This window comes from Pleurodeles waltl, chromosome 4_1, assembly GCF_031143425.1.
Source record: "Pleurodeles waltl isolate 20211129_DDA chromosome 4_1, aPleWal1.hap1.20221129, whole genome shotgun sequence".
Taxonomy (NCBI): Eukaryota; Metazoa; Chordata; class Amphibia; order Caudata; family Salamandridae; genus Pleurodeles; species Pleurodeles waltl.
The window spans coordinates 826,273,229-826,291,681 of NC_090442.1; the positions used below are offsets into that span (position 1 = coordinate 826,273,229).

The 18,453-nt window shown below is 46.5% G+C and overlaps 1 protein-coding gene across 1 annotated transcript in view; it reads right to left on the reverse strand.

Annotated features, from left to right (window-relative positions):
- Positions 1-18,453, reverse strand: part of TRHDE (thyrotropin releasing hormone degrading enzyme) — a 2,205,852-nt gene that overhangs the window by 1,101,643 nt on the left and 1,085,756 nt on the right. Inside the window, exon 6 of the mRNA XM_069229561.1 lies at positions 7,439-7,576. Within this exon, the coding sequence (XP_069085662.1) occupies positions 7,439-7,576 (138 nt within the window). The remainder of the gene's footprint in view (positions 1-7,438; positions 7,577-18,453) is intronic.

The window sequence follows — 18,453 nt, forward strand, 5'->3', positions numbered from 1 at the left end:
GAGTGACGTGTAATTAAAATATGCTCATTTCTAAAAACATCCACTATATCTATTCACCACAATGTTTTACCTTTATTTATTTATAAGTTAATATAATAAATACAATTTATCAATTAGTGAATGTGAAACTCAGTAATTTTAACAGTCGACTGCCCAAAAACATAGAAGAAATATTGAAAATTCCGTGAACATTTTTCAAGACAGGATATTGCTCAAAGATAGGTCCTACGTTTACAGCAACTAGGACTGTGCTACAGTTAATTTTGTAATGTTATTAGGAAGGTAAATCACCACCTGAATTTAAATAACATTGGATCCACTACAACATTGATTATTAAACCTCAATGCAAGCACCCGGTACAATAATTTAAAACATTATCCAGGAATTACAATGGCCGCTGTAATTATAAAGAATACTTATTTGTTGATGGGTAGGTCACAGTTGAATACCCTTGTAAAATTAGCCTGCGACTTGTATACAAGGCGGAAAACACAAACATAGTCCTTTGTTAGCATTTTGTGACAGATGTTAAATGTTACATTTACAAGTTTGACAACAGAATGAAACTTCTAGTAGTCAATTGGCCATATGCCAAAGTAGTCCAAGGAGCGTAAATATTAGGAAGATAAAAGTTATTTCGAGTGTAAAGGTATGGATACAAAAATACGAACGTTGAAATAAGTATTTGACGGTATGTTTTAAAATAAAACTTCCTGGTACAAAAACAGCTATTTGTCATCACTTGATGTGCAAAACCTATTATTAAGTTTTGAAAAAGTTGCATATGCAATAGTTCTTTAGATCTGAGGAAGGAACACCAAATATGGCCGATTTGATTTCACATATGGATCAAGTATACAAAGTGGTTTGTTTTCTATTTATTCAATGGTCCACTGATGGAAAACTGGTACAAAAGCTCAAAGGGTTGGACTTCTTGAAGGTCAGGTTGAAGAGTCATAGGGCTGGTCCAGGTGCAACAACCTATGCATAGCTGGTATGTCAGAGAACATGGAGCGCTCCAACACAACACTATTTGTTAATTCCTGGGTCTAGTTGGAGAAGTCCACGCAGGGCCTGTCGCCCATGTGTACAGTGGTAAGTGTCCGCCATGTTCATTCCAAGGGGCTACTTCTTAGTTACCACTCAGGCTGAAAGAAGCCAATATGTTAAACAACGTCAGTGGGAAAATATCCTGCAAAAACCTACGTTGAGACATCTACACTTGTTGAGCTCCATGACGGCAATGATCTTCCCAGACTTCAAGCTGGACTTCCAATATCACTGATCCTCCATTATGAGTGTGCAAAAAGACTCATAGAACTTGATCTTTAACACATTTTCCAGCTAAGTCGAGGATTGTACCAGGTTACCCAAGTAATTTCTTCAAAGAGCAGGACAACACCTGGAGCCGGGTAAACAATTTTAGGACAAGAAGGAAAGCTAACATGAGAACTGACCATCAAAGGTAGCCCAAATCAGCAGGGGACCAAGATGTCAGATGAAAAGACCTAAACTCCAGACCCTATATATTGCACCCTCCCAGTCGCAGGCCCCGGAGGGCTGAAGGGCAGCCCTTGAGACAGAGGCTGCTCAACAACAAGTTGACAGGTACCCATTTAACAAAGATTCAGATGAAGAGACTACATGGTTAGACATGAGCAACGACTCACACTAGTTCCCAGTGCCAACACCACGAACAGCTGAGGAGCTTATATAAAACTGAGATGGGTGACTGGTAAATGAGTGGCTATGCTGAAGCTGTTTAACTCTGTGGACAGAATTGAGGTATATAGGCAAGCCAACAGGAAGGAAGTATAAATTACAGGTTCTACATAATAGAGTCAGTGGTATTTTGGTTGCTACATGTGCGCCAGGCCCTTAAACTGAAAACAATTGGGTCTACCCCAGATACTTAGCTAGGGTTCCCCTTTTTCTACACATTACTTTTTAGTGCAATCGCAGGGTTGGGGACTCAACCCTCAGCCGAGACACAAATGGGCGCCGGCTTACTTATGCTTCCAAGAACAGTCAAAGTTACATAATTGCATTTCTGAAACAATTAGGAAACATTGGCTGCAATAACTTGTTACAGTTGTTTGGACGGATGATAGTTTCACGTCTTACTGGAAATTTTAGGGACGGGATTAAGTTATTTAAGGTAGGTACTTCCAACATGGCAGGGGAGACATGTACAGATATAGATAAAGACAAGCCCTCCCAAATAGGTCAGCCCAAACTATAGGGTTAGTGTGTGGACACACTGAGCCACAATATGGGGGAACTAGATGAGTTCATGTGTACAACCTGGAATATTCGGTAAATGGGCTCTGCAAATAAAAGATATGAGATAAGGTGAGGACCTCACTTTGTCTTTCTCTAGGAACATATATACTAATAAAGAGAGAAGCAGACTGAGGTGTGGATGGAGAGGGCAGTTGGTCTACACTACATTTTCAGCATATGCTAGGGGAACTGTAAACTGACTATTAAGAGTCTTGCTGTTCGAAGATGCAGAGGTGTGTCTTGACCAAGACAGGAGATATGTACTGGGAAGGAGCAGCTTAGATGTGCCTCCTGCAGTGTTAGGCAGTATTTATGCCCTCAATATAGATCAAAGCTGCATCCTAGCAATGTTAGCGGAGAATTGGTGCAATAGGTGGATAGAGCAGGGATACTAGGAAGGGACTTTAGGAGGGTGTTTGACATAACACTTCCTTGATCACATTTCCCTCTGATACACACACTCACAATCCACAACTCTAAAGTGCTGGGGTAAAGGCTGCAACAGTGGTCGTTGGTGGGTTTCTGTAGTACAAAGACAAAAGAGTATTCATCGTACTGGGTATGGCATAGGCTACTCATTAGGTTAGGTAATGTAGCATGTTTCACTGTGCTACAGCTGTGCATATACTACATGACTTACCTGGGTAAAACCCTCTCCAACCTTAGCCTGATGGAAGTGGGCTTGGTCTGAGAGCAGAATCCCTACCCCATACCCACATGGATGTTGCAGCCAACTTGACTAGAGGATGCCATGTTCAAGGAAATGCCAAGGGAAAGAATTGATGACTATTTTAAAGAGAACAAGGATGCAGGCTCCTTACCCCTGATCGAGTGGGAGGCATTCAAAGTGGCAGTTGGGGAGCCTGTATTCAAGCAAATTTAGGACCCCTAACAGAGATTTAACAAAATCCTTAAGATGTTGAAGGATTTCTCCAGGGGATGGTCTAGGCCACATCAATGGATTCTGATCATTTAGAGCAAGTGAGCAGGGTCAAGCATAGACACAGAAAGCTGCTAGTGCAGTTGTGGTGTGTTGACCTGACGTTATATACAGCAGCGACACACTCTGAAAGAGAAAAGGCTGGTAAGTTGTTTGCTTGCTGAAAAGGTGTATCGCTTTGACACCTCTATAATCATCATTAAAATGGAACAGGTGAACAGACAGCAAGATTAACAGGGCCTTTAAGGAGAAGTAAGCGTCATTAAATTTAGGTAAGGCTGGCCCCAACGATAAGTGCCTAGACAGCTTCCTGAATGAAATGAAGCTCCCTCAAGTAGAGTAGGCTCAGAAGGCTTGTCCATCAAATTCTATGCTACATATGTGGGCCAATTACTCCCCTGTTTAACCAAGCTCTATAATGGAAGCAAGGATATGGGCTATCTCCCAACACCAACAAATGAATCAGTTGTTATCTCAATACTGAAGACAAGGGTAAGATCCATATTAAAAATGCTCTCATACTTCCCATTGTAAAAATTCAAGAACAGTAGGGTTATGATGAGATATTTCATCAGACTTTCCTGTTAGCCAAAAGACCCAGAACTATGAGCTTGAGATACCCCTCTTCTGGCCACCTGGAGAAGAACAGTAACATACTGGGCAGAGGCGAAGAATAGCACATTACTTCGAGAAGAGAAAGGGGGCCTGTGAAACAGATTATATTTGAGCAATGGGATGAATTAGTCGAGGTGCATGAACAGAATAATAAACATTATAACAATCTGCCCTGAGCCACCTAAAGGGTATGCAGGGGGTGAAGATAGATAAAAGATAGAGGGCCTCATTATGTTTTTGGCAGGATGCCCTGCCGCCAACCGTGCCGGCAGTCAATGAAAGACAGCCAGTGTTGGCATCCGGCATCCCACCAAATAATGACGCATGGTGCCTCACTGCCATTAATGAGGGCCGCCATGTGTCATGCTGGTGGTCGTTGGAGGGGGTGGATGCTGCTCCATCCTCACCTCCACATCACTCCCTACACCTCCACACCTATAATGAAGCAGTTATAGACGTGGCTATGTATGGAGAGGAGGCGATGGTGGCGGAGCAGCACCCAGGGAGCACGTTCCCTCCCGGAGCAGCATGATGGAAAAGGTAAGTGCTGCCCGAGAGGGGAGGGTGTGTGTGTGTGTGTGTGTGAATGGGCGTGTGAGTGAGTGTATCGTGGGATGTGTGTCTCACTGCATGTATGCATGTGTGCATGTGGGTGAATGGGTGCATGTGGATGACGGTTGGGGTGTGGGAGGACCTGTATGTAGGGGTGAGGGGTGGTGAGGGTCAGGTTTGGGGGACCTACATGGGATTTTGGGGTGGTGGGAGGGGAGTCGTTTCTGAGGGTTGGGGTGGGGGCTGTGCTAGGGGCTTGGGAGGTGTTGTGAGAGGGGAGAGGGGCCTTGCATGTCACATACAGGTGACAGGCATGATTATTCCTGTCACCCATATGCTTTCCGCCAGGGATTACCTGGCGGGGTAACTCGCCAGAGAGTCCCTGGCGGAAATGGGATCATAATCCCACCGCCTGTCCAGCCTCCACCGCCGGGTCGAATGTGTCCACAGTCGGCCTGGCAGTCGAATCTGGCCTGGCGGTGGGTGATAGTGAACAGGCTGCTTTGCAGCCAGTTCATTACTGTGTTCAGGATATGGTGGTCTGGACTGTCATGCCATTGGCAGTAATGACCACCACCGACGGCGTGGCAGTCCAGACTGCCATGTTCATAATGACCACCAGAGACTAGCTGGGTCGCTGCAGTGGTTAATGTCAGGTCATGCAGCACATTGAAGTTATTAGATAAGTTGAACAAATAGTGCTAACAGGCAATCAGTTGGACTTTGCTGCAGAGAAAGAGATCAACCAGGGAAGCAGGAAGGATGGGGAGGCTCAGATTTCATTATATATTTTGTAATTACTGTCAAGTCGTACAGGTATAACTTCACCATTACAAAAAGTAGAAGTAAGCCAAAATATCAGAAATATTTGAATAATACGTATGATGGTCAGTGACTGGTGCCAATTGATTTTTATATTGAGCTCGAATGACAATAATAATTTTTTTTTTAAAATAACAAGTTTCAGTTAGTTGTTGCGAATAGATAGATAGATAGATAGATAGATAGATAGATAGATAGATAGATAGATAGATAGATCGTCACCACTGGGTATTATTGTTAGATCAGCATTTCAGTAGGAAATGCCTTTTTTGGTTTGGTAATACCTTTGGCACTGTTTGAGAAATCTTCATGAAATTTGACAAAAATGGCTCATTTCTGCCTAATTTGTGCATGGCAAGTTTTGGGGTGATCCCTCAACTGGGGCCAGTGAAAAATGTGGGGTCGCAAAATGCAAAGTGCTCATGCATTTTTAATAGACTTTTTTAAGAAGCACTACTACAAAAGCTGCTGAACAGAACTACACCAAAATAGCATGAAGCTAAAGCTTGGTCCAGAAAACATGTTTTTTGTGACGTGGTGTTAAAACATTCAGTAGTTTTGGAGATATTAAGTTTCAAAAATATTTGTATATCTGGGCGATTGGGTTTGAGGGACTCTCACAGGAGTCCCTCAAATCGAACTGAATTAGCTGAATTGGGCTGTGGAGACACCATCCCATGGGGTCAACTTATAACATAAAGGGAATGAGGCGTGTGACCCTCCCCCTCTGCCTTCCCGAACCTGCAATAACCATAGAGACTACATTCCTTGGGGCCAAACACTTTTTTTATTTTAGAAGAGGGGGCAGACAACCCCCTTCCTGAGCCTGTAGTGGATGGGGGCCCCCATTCCCAGGGGCCAAAAACTTTATTTTCAGGGGTGCAGGCATGTGACCTCCTTATATGAGCCTTACATGCTCCAGGGGACCCCCATTCACCATGGTTTTCCTTGTCCATAAGACTGCGGACATCTTTGAAATTTCTCCTGCTGGGTAGGAGCATGCTTCTTTTTCCATTTCCATGCTCTTGTGATTTCTCCAACCTGTTTGAAGCAAGCAGAAACCAACTGTTCCCACTAAGCTGGAGCAGCGTCGGCTTCAGTGCGTGTGCCTGCTGGAGCCAAGAGAGGCCCAAAGTTATGTTTGGCTTGGAGGATACGGCCAAACCTAATCTCCCCTTGGGACTTGGAAAGGGGGTCACCTCCCCCCAATAATAAGGTATCTGATCCTGTGAGAAGGGGCGCCGGGGCCTCTTAAGGCTCGAGAGGGGAGCCACATGCCCGCCTACCCTATAATTAAAATATGGCCCTGGAAGATGGGATTTCCAGGTCCCATTTCAGTTCTGAGAGGGAGGCCATGTACCTCCTCCCCTCATGTTAATGTATTTGGCCCTAGGATAGGGTTTCCAGGGCCTCATAAGGCTCATGGAAGGGGGCTACATGCCCCTGCCCTAAAATTTAAATATGGCCCGGAGGATGGGGTTCCCAGGGCCCATTAGGGTCACCACACGCCTCTTCCCTTAATGTTAATATATTTGACCTTTGGGTATTGGATTCCAGGTGCCTCGTAAGGCTCAGGGAGGGGGACCGCACGCCCACTCCACTATAATTAAAATGTGCTACCTGGGTTCATGGGGCCTTAAGAGCTTGGGGAGGGGGGCATGCGCCCCTTCAATTCAATAATATCTTTTGTCACAGGAGGATGACATCCCTGGGGCCAATAGTTGCTTGGGGAGAGGGGAGAATTGTTTTATTGCTTGGCGTGTTAGCCATGTATTGGGAAACGCCTTCAACTAAAGATCAATTCAGAATCTTTTTCCAACATGTTTCTTCTAATCCTTCCTTCTGACACTGCCCATGGTAAGCAGCACCTTAAAATAGTGAAAATAAATAGAAATATAAACCAAAATGTCTGTATCGCCCTCATCCCAGATTTAAGAGCAGTTCTCAACTCTATCTAAAATTCCTAAAAGAAACACAATATTCCTATTTCAGCAGACTGCCCATTGCCTCTCTTTATCCCATCACAGTCACCTCTCTCAATTGGAGCAAGAGATCTAGTATCACGCTTGCTGTCTGTAACTTTTTCACAGACCTGCAACCTGAAGTGGCCTACACCAGCATGCACCTTCCTTGCAATCTCCAAATGTAAACAAGTGCAAAATTAACAAATAAATGTAATTGACCGGACTAACAAATGTGGTTTATGTTCTGTACCTCCATCCTACCTTTTTATATGCAATCCAATCAAACACTCGATCAATGTCTGTGGCCTTCACCACTTCCTGCGAGACTGGATGTGAACTGGCCAAACCATCAAGCAACATTACCTCATGCAACACATCTGTCAGAAATCTCTGATTTTCCTGAAAAACAGAATACAGCATGTCAAAATGCAGAATGTATTTTCGAAAATTCCAATTATTTAGCACATTAATCTTTCTTCGAAATATTTTCACAGCAATTAGGAATTAATTCATCTATGAAATTGATTTAATTCAAAGTTGTTAGTTGTGCCATATAGAACACGTGAGACAGGGGGCACATAGAGTGATGGACTCTTGATTCTTTAGAGGGTGTCAACTGAGGAATGAGGGGCTGGCATAGTTCAGGTACAACACTTTTGTTCCCCAGCTTTAAGCTTCTTACTCAACTGCACCCTATAATTCCTGGATAGACCACCCAACGTGCCTAAAGTGTGCCTGGCCAGTGACACACTGCATGTCCTTTCTGCTGGCACTAGCAAACATCTTACATGGCATTGAACCAACGACTGGCTATGCATCCTGTCCTGCTGCCCTTCCTGCCATCTGACAGTGCCCCATGAAAAGGGTGCAGTATGATTGCCATTTGGAGCTTGAGCCCAGTTGATTGGTGTCCTGCTTTGGGATATCCTAAAACAGGAAATGCATGAAGGGGAAGCACAGTCCTCTGACACCTCTTCATCCACTTTCCGATGGAACAGTGTCCGTGCCGAAGAGGTCGGCAGGACAGTTTTGATCTATCCATTGTGTTGTGGTAAGAATATGCAGGTTTTAAGCGAGTGCTGGAAGTCTGTCTATAAGCTTCTGGAAGATTGTGTACAGAAATTTGATTCTGAAGTATCAAATAGGTTTTCACACTACATGTTCGACCACAGAACGTTCAGTAGAGCCTTTTTATTTATTTGTCATTATTATTCACATTAGCATTTCCATCCGGCAACAGTTCAATGAGGCCCCATGCCATTTGTGACACCTTAAACCAAACCTGTCATTTTGTCAAATGCACTTTACATACTGGAATTATTGAACTTTTATTGACAATGTTAAGCATAAAGAGGTACCAAAATCAAATGCCCTCTTGGCTAACTTACCAGGATTGACTGAAAGTGTTTCATAAGACATGTGCTACTCATATAGAAAATTGCCAACATGCTAATGGCAGACATTTCATCCTAAAAATGTCTGCTGTATGATCCATAATCATAACTAAGTGGATAAGAACTTAGGAATAATGTGGTGGTCCTTAGTTTTCCACCTTCTCTCAGCTACAACATGCATTACAAAAGACATTATCGATTGCCTATTAAAGAGTGTCTTATGACTTTTTCTCTTTTCCTCCAACTATATCCCACTGCTTTTCAGTGTGATCTTTGCCTGCAGTCTTCATGGATAGGCTAAAGGTACCTGTTTACCAGAGCCTAGCACCTACCTTTGAAATCTAATTCCACCATCACCCCTTAGAGCGGTGGGCTCACCCAACAGTTTGAAGATCACTACTCTAGGAAAAAAAGAACAGCACAAAGCATCAGATCTGTCTGGCTTTTTTTAGAAAGTTTCGAAAGGATGAATTCAGGATTCATCGTATTATTATTTAGGGAGTGAGGAGAGGTAGAGGCCATAGAGAAAAGGTAATTGAGACTGGTGAGATAGTTTAAGGCACAATAGTAAAAAAAACTTGTATTCAGTGGCGGCTGGTAATTTTACAAAGGAAGGGGAGTTGATGGGAGGAGCACATATACACCTCACTCACACCCAATCATTCACATACATTCATACATGCACACACGCACCAAACATTAAAAGAAAACCTACCTCAACAGCAGCAACTCCAACAGGGAAGCCTTGTGGTGGTCCCAGGAGGGTTGGGACTGCTCTCTTCTCTCATAGTCTGACCTTGGGTCAGCCAATGAGGGAAGGCAGCAGTTTCAAGCCTTGGAGGTCCCAGGAGGAATGGGATTGCTGCCTTTCCTCATTGGCTGACCTACTGTCAGCCAATGAGAGAAGGCAGCAGTCCCAATCTCATCACATAGTGGGAGGGGCTCAGTGTGACTACTGACCCCACTCTGTGAGGAGGTGTCACTGATTGACACTCAGTCTGAAGAGTTCAGTCTGACAGACACTTTGATCAGCTTGACAGACACTTTTCTGGCCTGGAAAAAGGTGGGGGTCAGAGCCCCTCAGCCTGTATCGATGGGCCCCTGCTGTTTGCATTATTATTTTTTCTGGAAAATGGTTGGAGGGTGTAAGGAAATGCCTCCTTGGCATGGTTGCCCCCTGACTTTTTGCCTTTGCTGATGCTATGTTTACAATTGAAAGTGTGCTGAGGCCTGCTAACCAGGCCCCAGCACCAGTGTTCTTTCCCTAACCTGTACTTTTGTATCCACAATTGGCAGACCCTGGCATCCAGATAAGTCCCTTGTAACTGGTACTTCTAGTACCAAGGGCCCTGATGCCAAGGAAGGTCTTTAAGGGCTGCAGCATGTCTTATGCCACCCTGGAGACCTCTCACTCAGCACAGACACCCTGCTTGCCAGCTTGTGTGTGCTAGTGAGGACAAAACGAGTAAGTCGACATGGCACTCCCCTCAGGGTGCCATGCCAGCCTCTCACTGCCTATGCAGTATAGGTAAGACACCCCTCTAGCAGGCCTTACAGCCCTAAGGCAGGGTGCACTATACCATAGGTGAGGGTACCAGTGCATGAGCATGGTACCCCTACAGTGTCTAAACAAAACCTTAGACATTGTAAGTGCAGGGTAGCCATAAGAGTATATGGTCTGGGAGTTTGTCAAACACGAACTCCACAGCACCATAATGGCTACACTGAAAACTGGGAAGTTTGGTATCAAACTTCTCAGCACAATAAATGCACACTGATGCCAGTGTACATTTTATTGTAAAATACACCCCAGAGGGCACCTTAGAGGTGCCCCCTGAAACTTAACCGACTATCTGTGTAGGCTGACTAGTTTTAGCAGCCTGCCACAAACCGAGACATGTTGCTGGCCCCATGGGGAGAGTGCCTTTGTCACTCTGAGGCCAGTAACAAAGCCTGCACTGGGTGGAGATGCTAACACCTCCCCCAGGCAGGAATTGTCACACCTGGCGGTGAGCCTCAAAGGCTCACCTCCTTTGTGCCAACCCAGCAGGACACTCCAGCTAGTGGAGTTGCCCGCCCCCTCCGGCCAGGCCCCACTTTTGGCGGCAAGGCCGGAGAAAATAATGAGAAAAACAAGGAGGAGTCACTGGCCAGTCAGGACAGCCCCTAAGGTGTCCTGAGCTGAGGTGACTCTGACTTTTAGAAATCCTCCATCTTGCAGATGGAGGATTCCCCCAATAGGGTTAGGATTGTGACCCCCTCCCCTTGGGAGGAGGCACAAAGAGGGTGTACCCACCCTCAGGGCTAGTAGCCATTGGCTACTAACCCCCCAGACCTAAACACGCCCTTAAATTTAGTATTTAAGGGCTACCCTGAACCCTATAAAATTAGATTCCTGCAACTACAAGAAGAAGGACTGCCCAGCTGAAAACCCCTGCAGCGGAAGACCAGAAGACGACAACTGCCTTGGCTCCAGAAACTCACCGGCCTGTCTCCTGCCTTCCAAAGATCCTGCTCCAGCGACGCCTTCCAAAGGGACCAGCGACCTCGACATCCTCTGAGGACTGCCCCTGCTTCGAAAAGACAAGAAACTCCCGAGGACAGCGGACCTGCTCCAAGAAAAGCTGCAACTTTGTTTCCAGCAGCTTTAAAGAACCCTGCAAGCTCCCTGCAAGAAGCGTGAGACTTGCAACACTGCACCCGGCGACCCCGACTCGGCTGGTGGAGATCCGACACCTCAGGAGGGACCCCAGGACTACTCTGATACTGTGAGTACCAAAACCTGTCCCCCCTGAGCCCCCACAGCGCCGCCTGCAGAGGGAATCCCGAGGCTTCCCCTGACCGCGACTCTTTGAATCCAAAATCCCGACACCTGGGAGAGACCCTGCACCCGCAGCCCCCAGGACCTGAAGGACCGGACTTTCACTGGAGAAGTGACCCCCAGGAGTCCCTCTCCCTTGCCCAAGTGGAGGTTTCCCCGAGGAACCCCCCCCTTGCCTGCCTGCAGCGCTGAAGAGATCCCGAGATCTCTCATAGACTAACATTGTGAACCCGACGCTTGTTTCTACACTGCACCCGGCCGCCCCCGCGCCGCTGAGGGTGAAATTTCTGTGTGGGCTTGTGTCCCCCCCGGTGCCCTACAAAACCCCCCTGGTCTGCCCTCCGAAGACGCGGGTACTTACCTGCAAGCAGACCGGAACCGGGGCACCCCCTTCTCTCCATTCTAGCCTATGTGTTTTGGGCACCACTTTGAACTCTGCACCTGACCGGCCCTGAGCTGCTGGTGTGGTGACTTTGGGGTTGCTCTGAACCCCCAACGGTGGGCTACCTTGGACCAAGAACTAAGCCCTGTAAGTGTTTTACTTACCTGGTTAACCTAACAAATACTTACCTCCCCTAGGAACTGTGAAAATTGCAGTGTCCACTTTTAAAACAGCTATTTGTGAATAACTTGAAAAGTATACATGCAATTTTGATGATTTGAAGTTCCTAAAGTACTTACCTGCAATACCTTTCGAATGAGATATTACATGTAGAATTTGAACCTGTGGTTCTTAAAATAAACTAAGAAAAGATATTTTTCTATACAAAAACCTATTGGCTGGATTTGTCTCTGAGTGTGTGTACCTCATTTATTGTCTATGTGTATGTACAACAAATGCTTAACACTACTCCTTGGATAAGCCTACTGCTCGACCACACTACCACAAGATAGAGCATTAGTATTATCTATTTTTACCACTATTTTACCTCTAAGGGGAACCCTTGGACTCTGTGCATGCTTTTCCTTACTTTGAAATAGCACATACAGAGCCAACTTCCTACATTGGTGGATCAGCGGTGGGGTACAAGACTTTGCATTTGCTGGACTACTCAGCCAATACCTGATCACACGACAAATTCCAAAATTGTCATTAGAAACTCATTTTTGCAATTTGAAATTTTTCAAAATTCTTAAAAGTCCTGCTAGGGCCTTGTGTGTTAAGTCCCTGTTTAGCATTGTCTTTTAGAGTTTAAAAAGTTTGTTAAAAGTTTGAATTAGACTCTAGAAACAGTTTTAGATTCTTAAAAAAGTATTCCAACTCTTAGCAGAATAATGTCTGATACAGAGATGCAGGTGGTGGAACTCGACACCACACCTTACCTCCATCTTAAGATGAGGGAGCTAAGGTCTCTCTGTAATATAAAGAAAATAACCATTGGCTCCAGACCTACCAAAATTCAGCTCCAGGAGCTGTTGGCAGAGTTTGAAAAAGCCAACCCCTCTGATGATGACATCACAGAGGAAGAAATTAGTGACTTGGAGGCCAATGTCCCTCCTCCAGTCCTAAATAGGGAGAACAGGACCCCTCAAGTCCTGTCTCCAACTGTGTTAGTCAGAAATAGTGAGTCCCTCACAGGAGGGTCCCACATTTCTGAAATCACTGAGGATGCTCTCAGTGAAGATGACCTCCTGTTAGCCAGGATGGCCAAAAGATTGGCTTTAGAGAGACAGCTCCTAGCCATAGAAAGGGAAAGACAAGAAATGGGCCTAGGACCCATCAATGGTGGCAGCAATATAAATAGGGTCAGAGATTCTCCTGACATGTTAAAAATCCCCAAAGGGATTGTGACAAAATTTGAAGATGGTGATGACATCACCAAGTGGTTCACAGCTTTTGAGAGGGTTTGTGTAACCAGAAAAGTGAACAGATCTCACTGGGGTGCTCTCCTTTGGGAAATGTTCACTGGAAAGTGTAGGGATAGACTCCTCACACTCTCTGGAAAAGATGCAGAATCTTATGACCTCATGAAGGGTACCCTGATTGAGGGCTTTGGATTCTCCACTGAGGAGTACAGGATTAGGTTCAGGGGGGCTCAAAAATCCTCGAGCCAGACCTGGGTTGACTTTGTTGACTACTCAGTGAAAACACTAGATGGTTGGATTCAAGGCAGTGGTGTAAGTAATTATGATGGGCTGTACAATTTATTTGTGAAAGAACACCTGTTAAGTAATTGTTTCAATGATAAACTGCATCAGCATCTGGTAGACCTAGGACCAATTTCTCCCCAAGAATTGGGAAAGAAGGCGGACCATTGGGTCAAGACAAGGGTGTCCAAGACTTCAACAGGGGGTGACCAAAAGAAAGGGGTCACAAAGACTCCCCGGGGGAAGGGTGATGAGACAACCAAAACTAAAAATAGTAAAGAGTCTTCTACAGGCCCCCAAAAACCTGCACAGGAGGGTGGGCCCAGAGCCTCTTCACAAAACAATGGGTACAAGGGTAAAAACTTTGATCCCAAAAAGGCCTGGTGTCATAGCTGTAAACAGCATGGACACCAAACTGGAGACAAGGCCTGTCCCAAGAAAGGTTCCACTCCAAACTCCCATCCAGGTAACACTGGTATGGCTAGTCTCCAAGTGGGATCAACAGTGTGCCCAGAGCAAATCAGGGTCCACACTGAAGCTATTCTAGTTTCTGAGGGTGGGGTGGATTTAGCCACACTAGCTGTCTGGCCGCCTAACATGCAAAAATACAGACAGCAACTCTTAATTAATGGGACTAGAATAGAGGGCCTGAGGGATACAGGTTCCAGTGTCACCATGGTGACAGAGAAACTGGTTTCCCCTGGCCAATACCTGACTGGAAAAACTTACACAGTCACCAACGCTGACAATCAGAGAAAAGTACATCCCATGGCAATGGTTACTTTAGAATGGGGAGGGGTCAATGGCCTGAAACAGGTGGTGGTCTCCTCAAATATCCCAGTGGACTGTCTGCTTGGAAATGACCTGGAGTCCTCAGCATGGGCTGAGGTAGAACTAAAAACCCATGCAGCAATGCTGGGTATCCCTGAACTGGTGTGTGTGAAAACAAGAGCACAGTGCAAGGCACAGGGTGAACAAGTAGAGCTGGAGTCTGGAAGAATGGCCCAGCCTACCAAGAGAACAGGAAAGTCAGTTGGGAAACCAACTACAACACAGCAAAAGAAAGGGAACCTCTCTTCTCAGGAAGAAGTTCTGCCCTCTGAGGGAACTGAGCCTTTGGAGCTTGAACCTTATCAGGTTGAGCTCTTAGGCCCAGGGGGACCCTCAAGGGAGGAGCTGTGTAAGGGACAAGAAACCTGTCCCTCTCTTGAAGGCCTTAGGCAGCAAGCTGCTGAAGAGTCCAAAGGCAAGAAAAATGGAACGCATAGGGTCTATTGGGAAGATGGACTCCTGTACACTGAAGCCAGAGACCCCAAACCTGGTGCCACTAGGAGAGTGGTAGTGCCTCAGCTGTTCAGGAAGTTCATCCTAACATTGGCCCATGACATTCCCCTTGCTGGACATTTGGGACAAACCAAGACGTGGGAGAGGTTAGTCAACCACTTCTACTGGCCCAATATGTCCAACATGGTTAAGGAGTTTTGCCTCTCCTGCCCCACCTGTCAAGCCAGTGGTAAGACAGGTGGACATCCAAAGGCCCCCCTCATTCCACTTCCAGTGGTGGGGGTCCCCTTTGAAAGAGTGGGTGTGGACATAGTTGGTCCACTGGAACCTCCCACAGCCTCAGGAAATATGTATATCCTGGTAGTAGTGGATCATGCTACCAGGTATCCTGAAGCTATTCCCCTTAGGTCGACTACTGCCCCTGCAGTAGCCAAGGCCCTCATTGGTATCTTTACCAGAGTGGGTTTCCCTAAGGAGGTGGTGTCTGACAGAGGTACCAACTTCATGTCAGCATACCTAAAGCACATGTGGAATGAGTGTGGGGTGACTTATAAATTCACTACACCATACCATCCACAAACTAATGGCTTAGTTGAGAGATTCAACAAGACATTAAAGGGCATGATCATGGGGCTCCCAGAAAAACTCAAAAGGAGATGGGATGTCCTCTTGCCATGCCTGCTTTTCGCTTACAGAGAGGTGCCACAGAAGGGAGTAGGATTCTCACCCTTTGAACTTCTGTTTGGTCATCCTGTAAGGGGACCACTTGCCCTTGTTAAAGAAGGCTGGGAGAGACCTCTCCATGAGCCTAAACAGGACATAGTGGACTATGTACTTGGCCTTCGCTCTAGAATGGCAGAGTACATGGAAAAGGCAACCAAAAACCTTGAGGCCAGCCAACAGCTCCAGAAGTTTTGGTATGACCAAAAGGCTGCACTGGTTGAGTTCCAACCAGGGCAGAAAGTCTGGGTTCTGGAGCCTGTGGCTCCCAGGGCACTCCAGGACAAATGGAGTGGCCCTTACCCAGTACTAGAAAGGAAGAGTCAGGTCACCTACCTGGTGGACCTGGGCACAAGCAGGAGCCCCAAGAGGGTGATCCATGTGAACCGCCTTAAGCTCTTCCATGACAGGGCTGATGTGAATCTGTTGATGGTAACAGATGAGGATCAGGAGGCAGAGAGTGAACCTCTCCCTGATCTTCTGTCATCAGACCCAAAAGATGGCACAGTAGATGGAGTGATCTACTCAGACACCCTCTCTGGCCAACAGCAAGCTGATTGTAGGAGAGTCCTACAACAGTTTCCTGAACTCTTCTCCTTAACCCCTGGTCAGACACACCTGTGTACCCATGATGTGGACACAGGAGACAGCATGCCTGTCAAGAACAAAATCTTTAGACAATCTGACCATGTTAAGGAAAGCATCAAGGTGGAAGTCCACAAGATGCTGGAATTGGGAGTAATTGAGCGCTCTGACAGCCCCTGGGCTAGCCCAGTGGTCTTAGTCCCCAAACCTCACACCAAAGATGGCAAGAAAGAGATGAGGTTTTGTGTGGACCACAGAGGGCTCAATTCTGTCACCAAGACAGATGCCCATCCAATTCCAAGAGCTGATGAGCTCATTGATAAATTAGGTGCTGCCAAATTCCTAAGTACCTTTGACTTGACAGCAGGGTACTGGCAAATAAAAATGGCACCTGGAGCAAAAGAAAAGACAGCATTCTCCACACCTGATGGGCATTATCAGTTTACTGTTATGCCCTTTGGTTTAAAGAATGCCCCTGCCACCTTCCAAAGGTTGGTGAATCAAGTCCTTGCTGGTTTGGAGTCCTTTAGCACAGCTTATCTAGACGATATTGCTGTCTTTAGCTCCACCTGGCAGGATCACCTGGTCCACCTGAAGAAGGTTTTGAAGGCTCTGCAATCTGCAGGCCTCTCTATCAAGGCATCCAAATGCCAGATAGGGCAGGGAACTGTGGTTTACTTGGGCCACCTTGTAGGTGGAGGCCAAGTTCAGCCACTCCAACCCAAGATCCAGACTATTCTGGACTGGGTAGCTCCAAAAACCCAGACTCAAGTCAGGGCATTCCTTGGCTTGACTGGGTACTATAGGAGGTTTGTGAAGGGATATGGATCCATTGTGACAGCCCTCACTGAACTCACCTCCAAGAAAATGCCCAAGAAAGTGAACTGGACTGTGGAATGCCAACAGGCCTTTGACACCCTGAAACAAGCAATGTGCTCAGCACCAGTTCTAAAAGCTCCAGATTATTCTAAGCAGTTCATTGTGCAGACTGATGCCTCTGAACATGGGATAGGGGCAGTTTTGTCCCAAACAAATGATGATGGCCTTGACCAGCCTGTTGCTTTCATTAGCAGGAGGTTACTCCCCAGGGAGCAGCGTTGGAGTGCCATTGAGAGGGAGGCCTTTGCTGTGGTTTGGTCCCTGAAGAAGCTGAGACCATACCTCTTTGGGACTCACTTCCTAGTTCAAACTGACCACAGACCTCTCAAATGGCTGATGCAAATGAAAGGTGAAAATCCTAAACTGTTGAGGTGGTCCATCTCCCTACAGGGAATGGACTTTATAGTGGAACACAGACCTGGGACTGCCCATGCCAATGCAGATGGCCTTTCCAGGTTCTTCCACTTAGAAAATGAAGACTCTCTTGGGAAAGGTTAGTCTCATCCTCTTTCGTTTGGGGGGGGGTTGTGTAAGGAAATGCCTCCTTGGCATGGTTGCCCCCTGACTTTTTGCCTTTGCTGATGCTATGTTTACAATTGAAAGTGTGCTGAGGCCTGCTAACCAGGCCCCAGCACCAGTGTTCTTTCCCTAACCTGTACTTTTGTATCCACAATTGGCAGACCCTGGCATCCAGATAAGTCCCTTGTAACTGGTACTTCTAGTACCAAGGGCCCTGATGCCAAGGAAGGTCTCTAAGGGCTGCAGCATGTCTTATGCCACCCTGGAGACCTCTCACTCAGCACAGACACCCTGCTTGCCAGCTTGTGTGTGCTAGTGAGGACAAAACGAGTAAGTCGACATGGCACTCCCCTCAGGGTGCCATGCCAGCCTCTCACTGCCTATGCAGTATAGGTAAGACACCCCTCTAGCAGGCCTTACAGCCCTAAGGCAGGGTGCACTATACCATAGGTGAGGGTACCAGTGCATGAGCATGGTACCCCTACAGTGTCTAAACAAAACCTTAGACATTGTAAGTGCAGGGTAGCCATAAGAGTATATGGTCTGGGAGTTTGTCAAACACGAACTCCACAGCACCATAATGGCTACACTGAAAACTGGGAAGTTTGGTATCAAACTTCTCAGCACAATAAATGCACACTGATGCCAGTGTACATTTTATTGTAAAATACACCCCAGAGGGCACCTTAGAGGTGCCCCCTGAAACTTAACCGACTATCTGTGTAGGCTGACTAGTTTTAGCAGCCTGCCACAAACCGAGACATGTTGCTGGCCCCATGGGGAGAGTGCCTTTGTCACTCTGAGGCCAGTAACAAAGCCTGCACTGGGTGGAGATGCTAACACCTCCCCCAGGCAGGAATTGTCACACCTGGCGGTGAGCCTCAAAGGCTCACCTCCTTTGTGCCAACCCAGCAGGACACTCCAGCTAGTGGAGTTGCCCGCCCCCTCCGGCCAGGCCCCACTTTTGGCGGCAAGGCCGGAGAAAA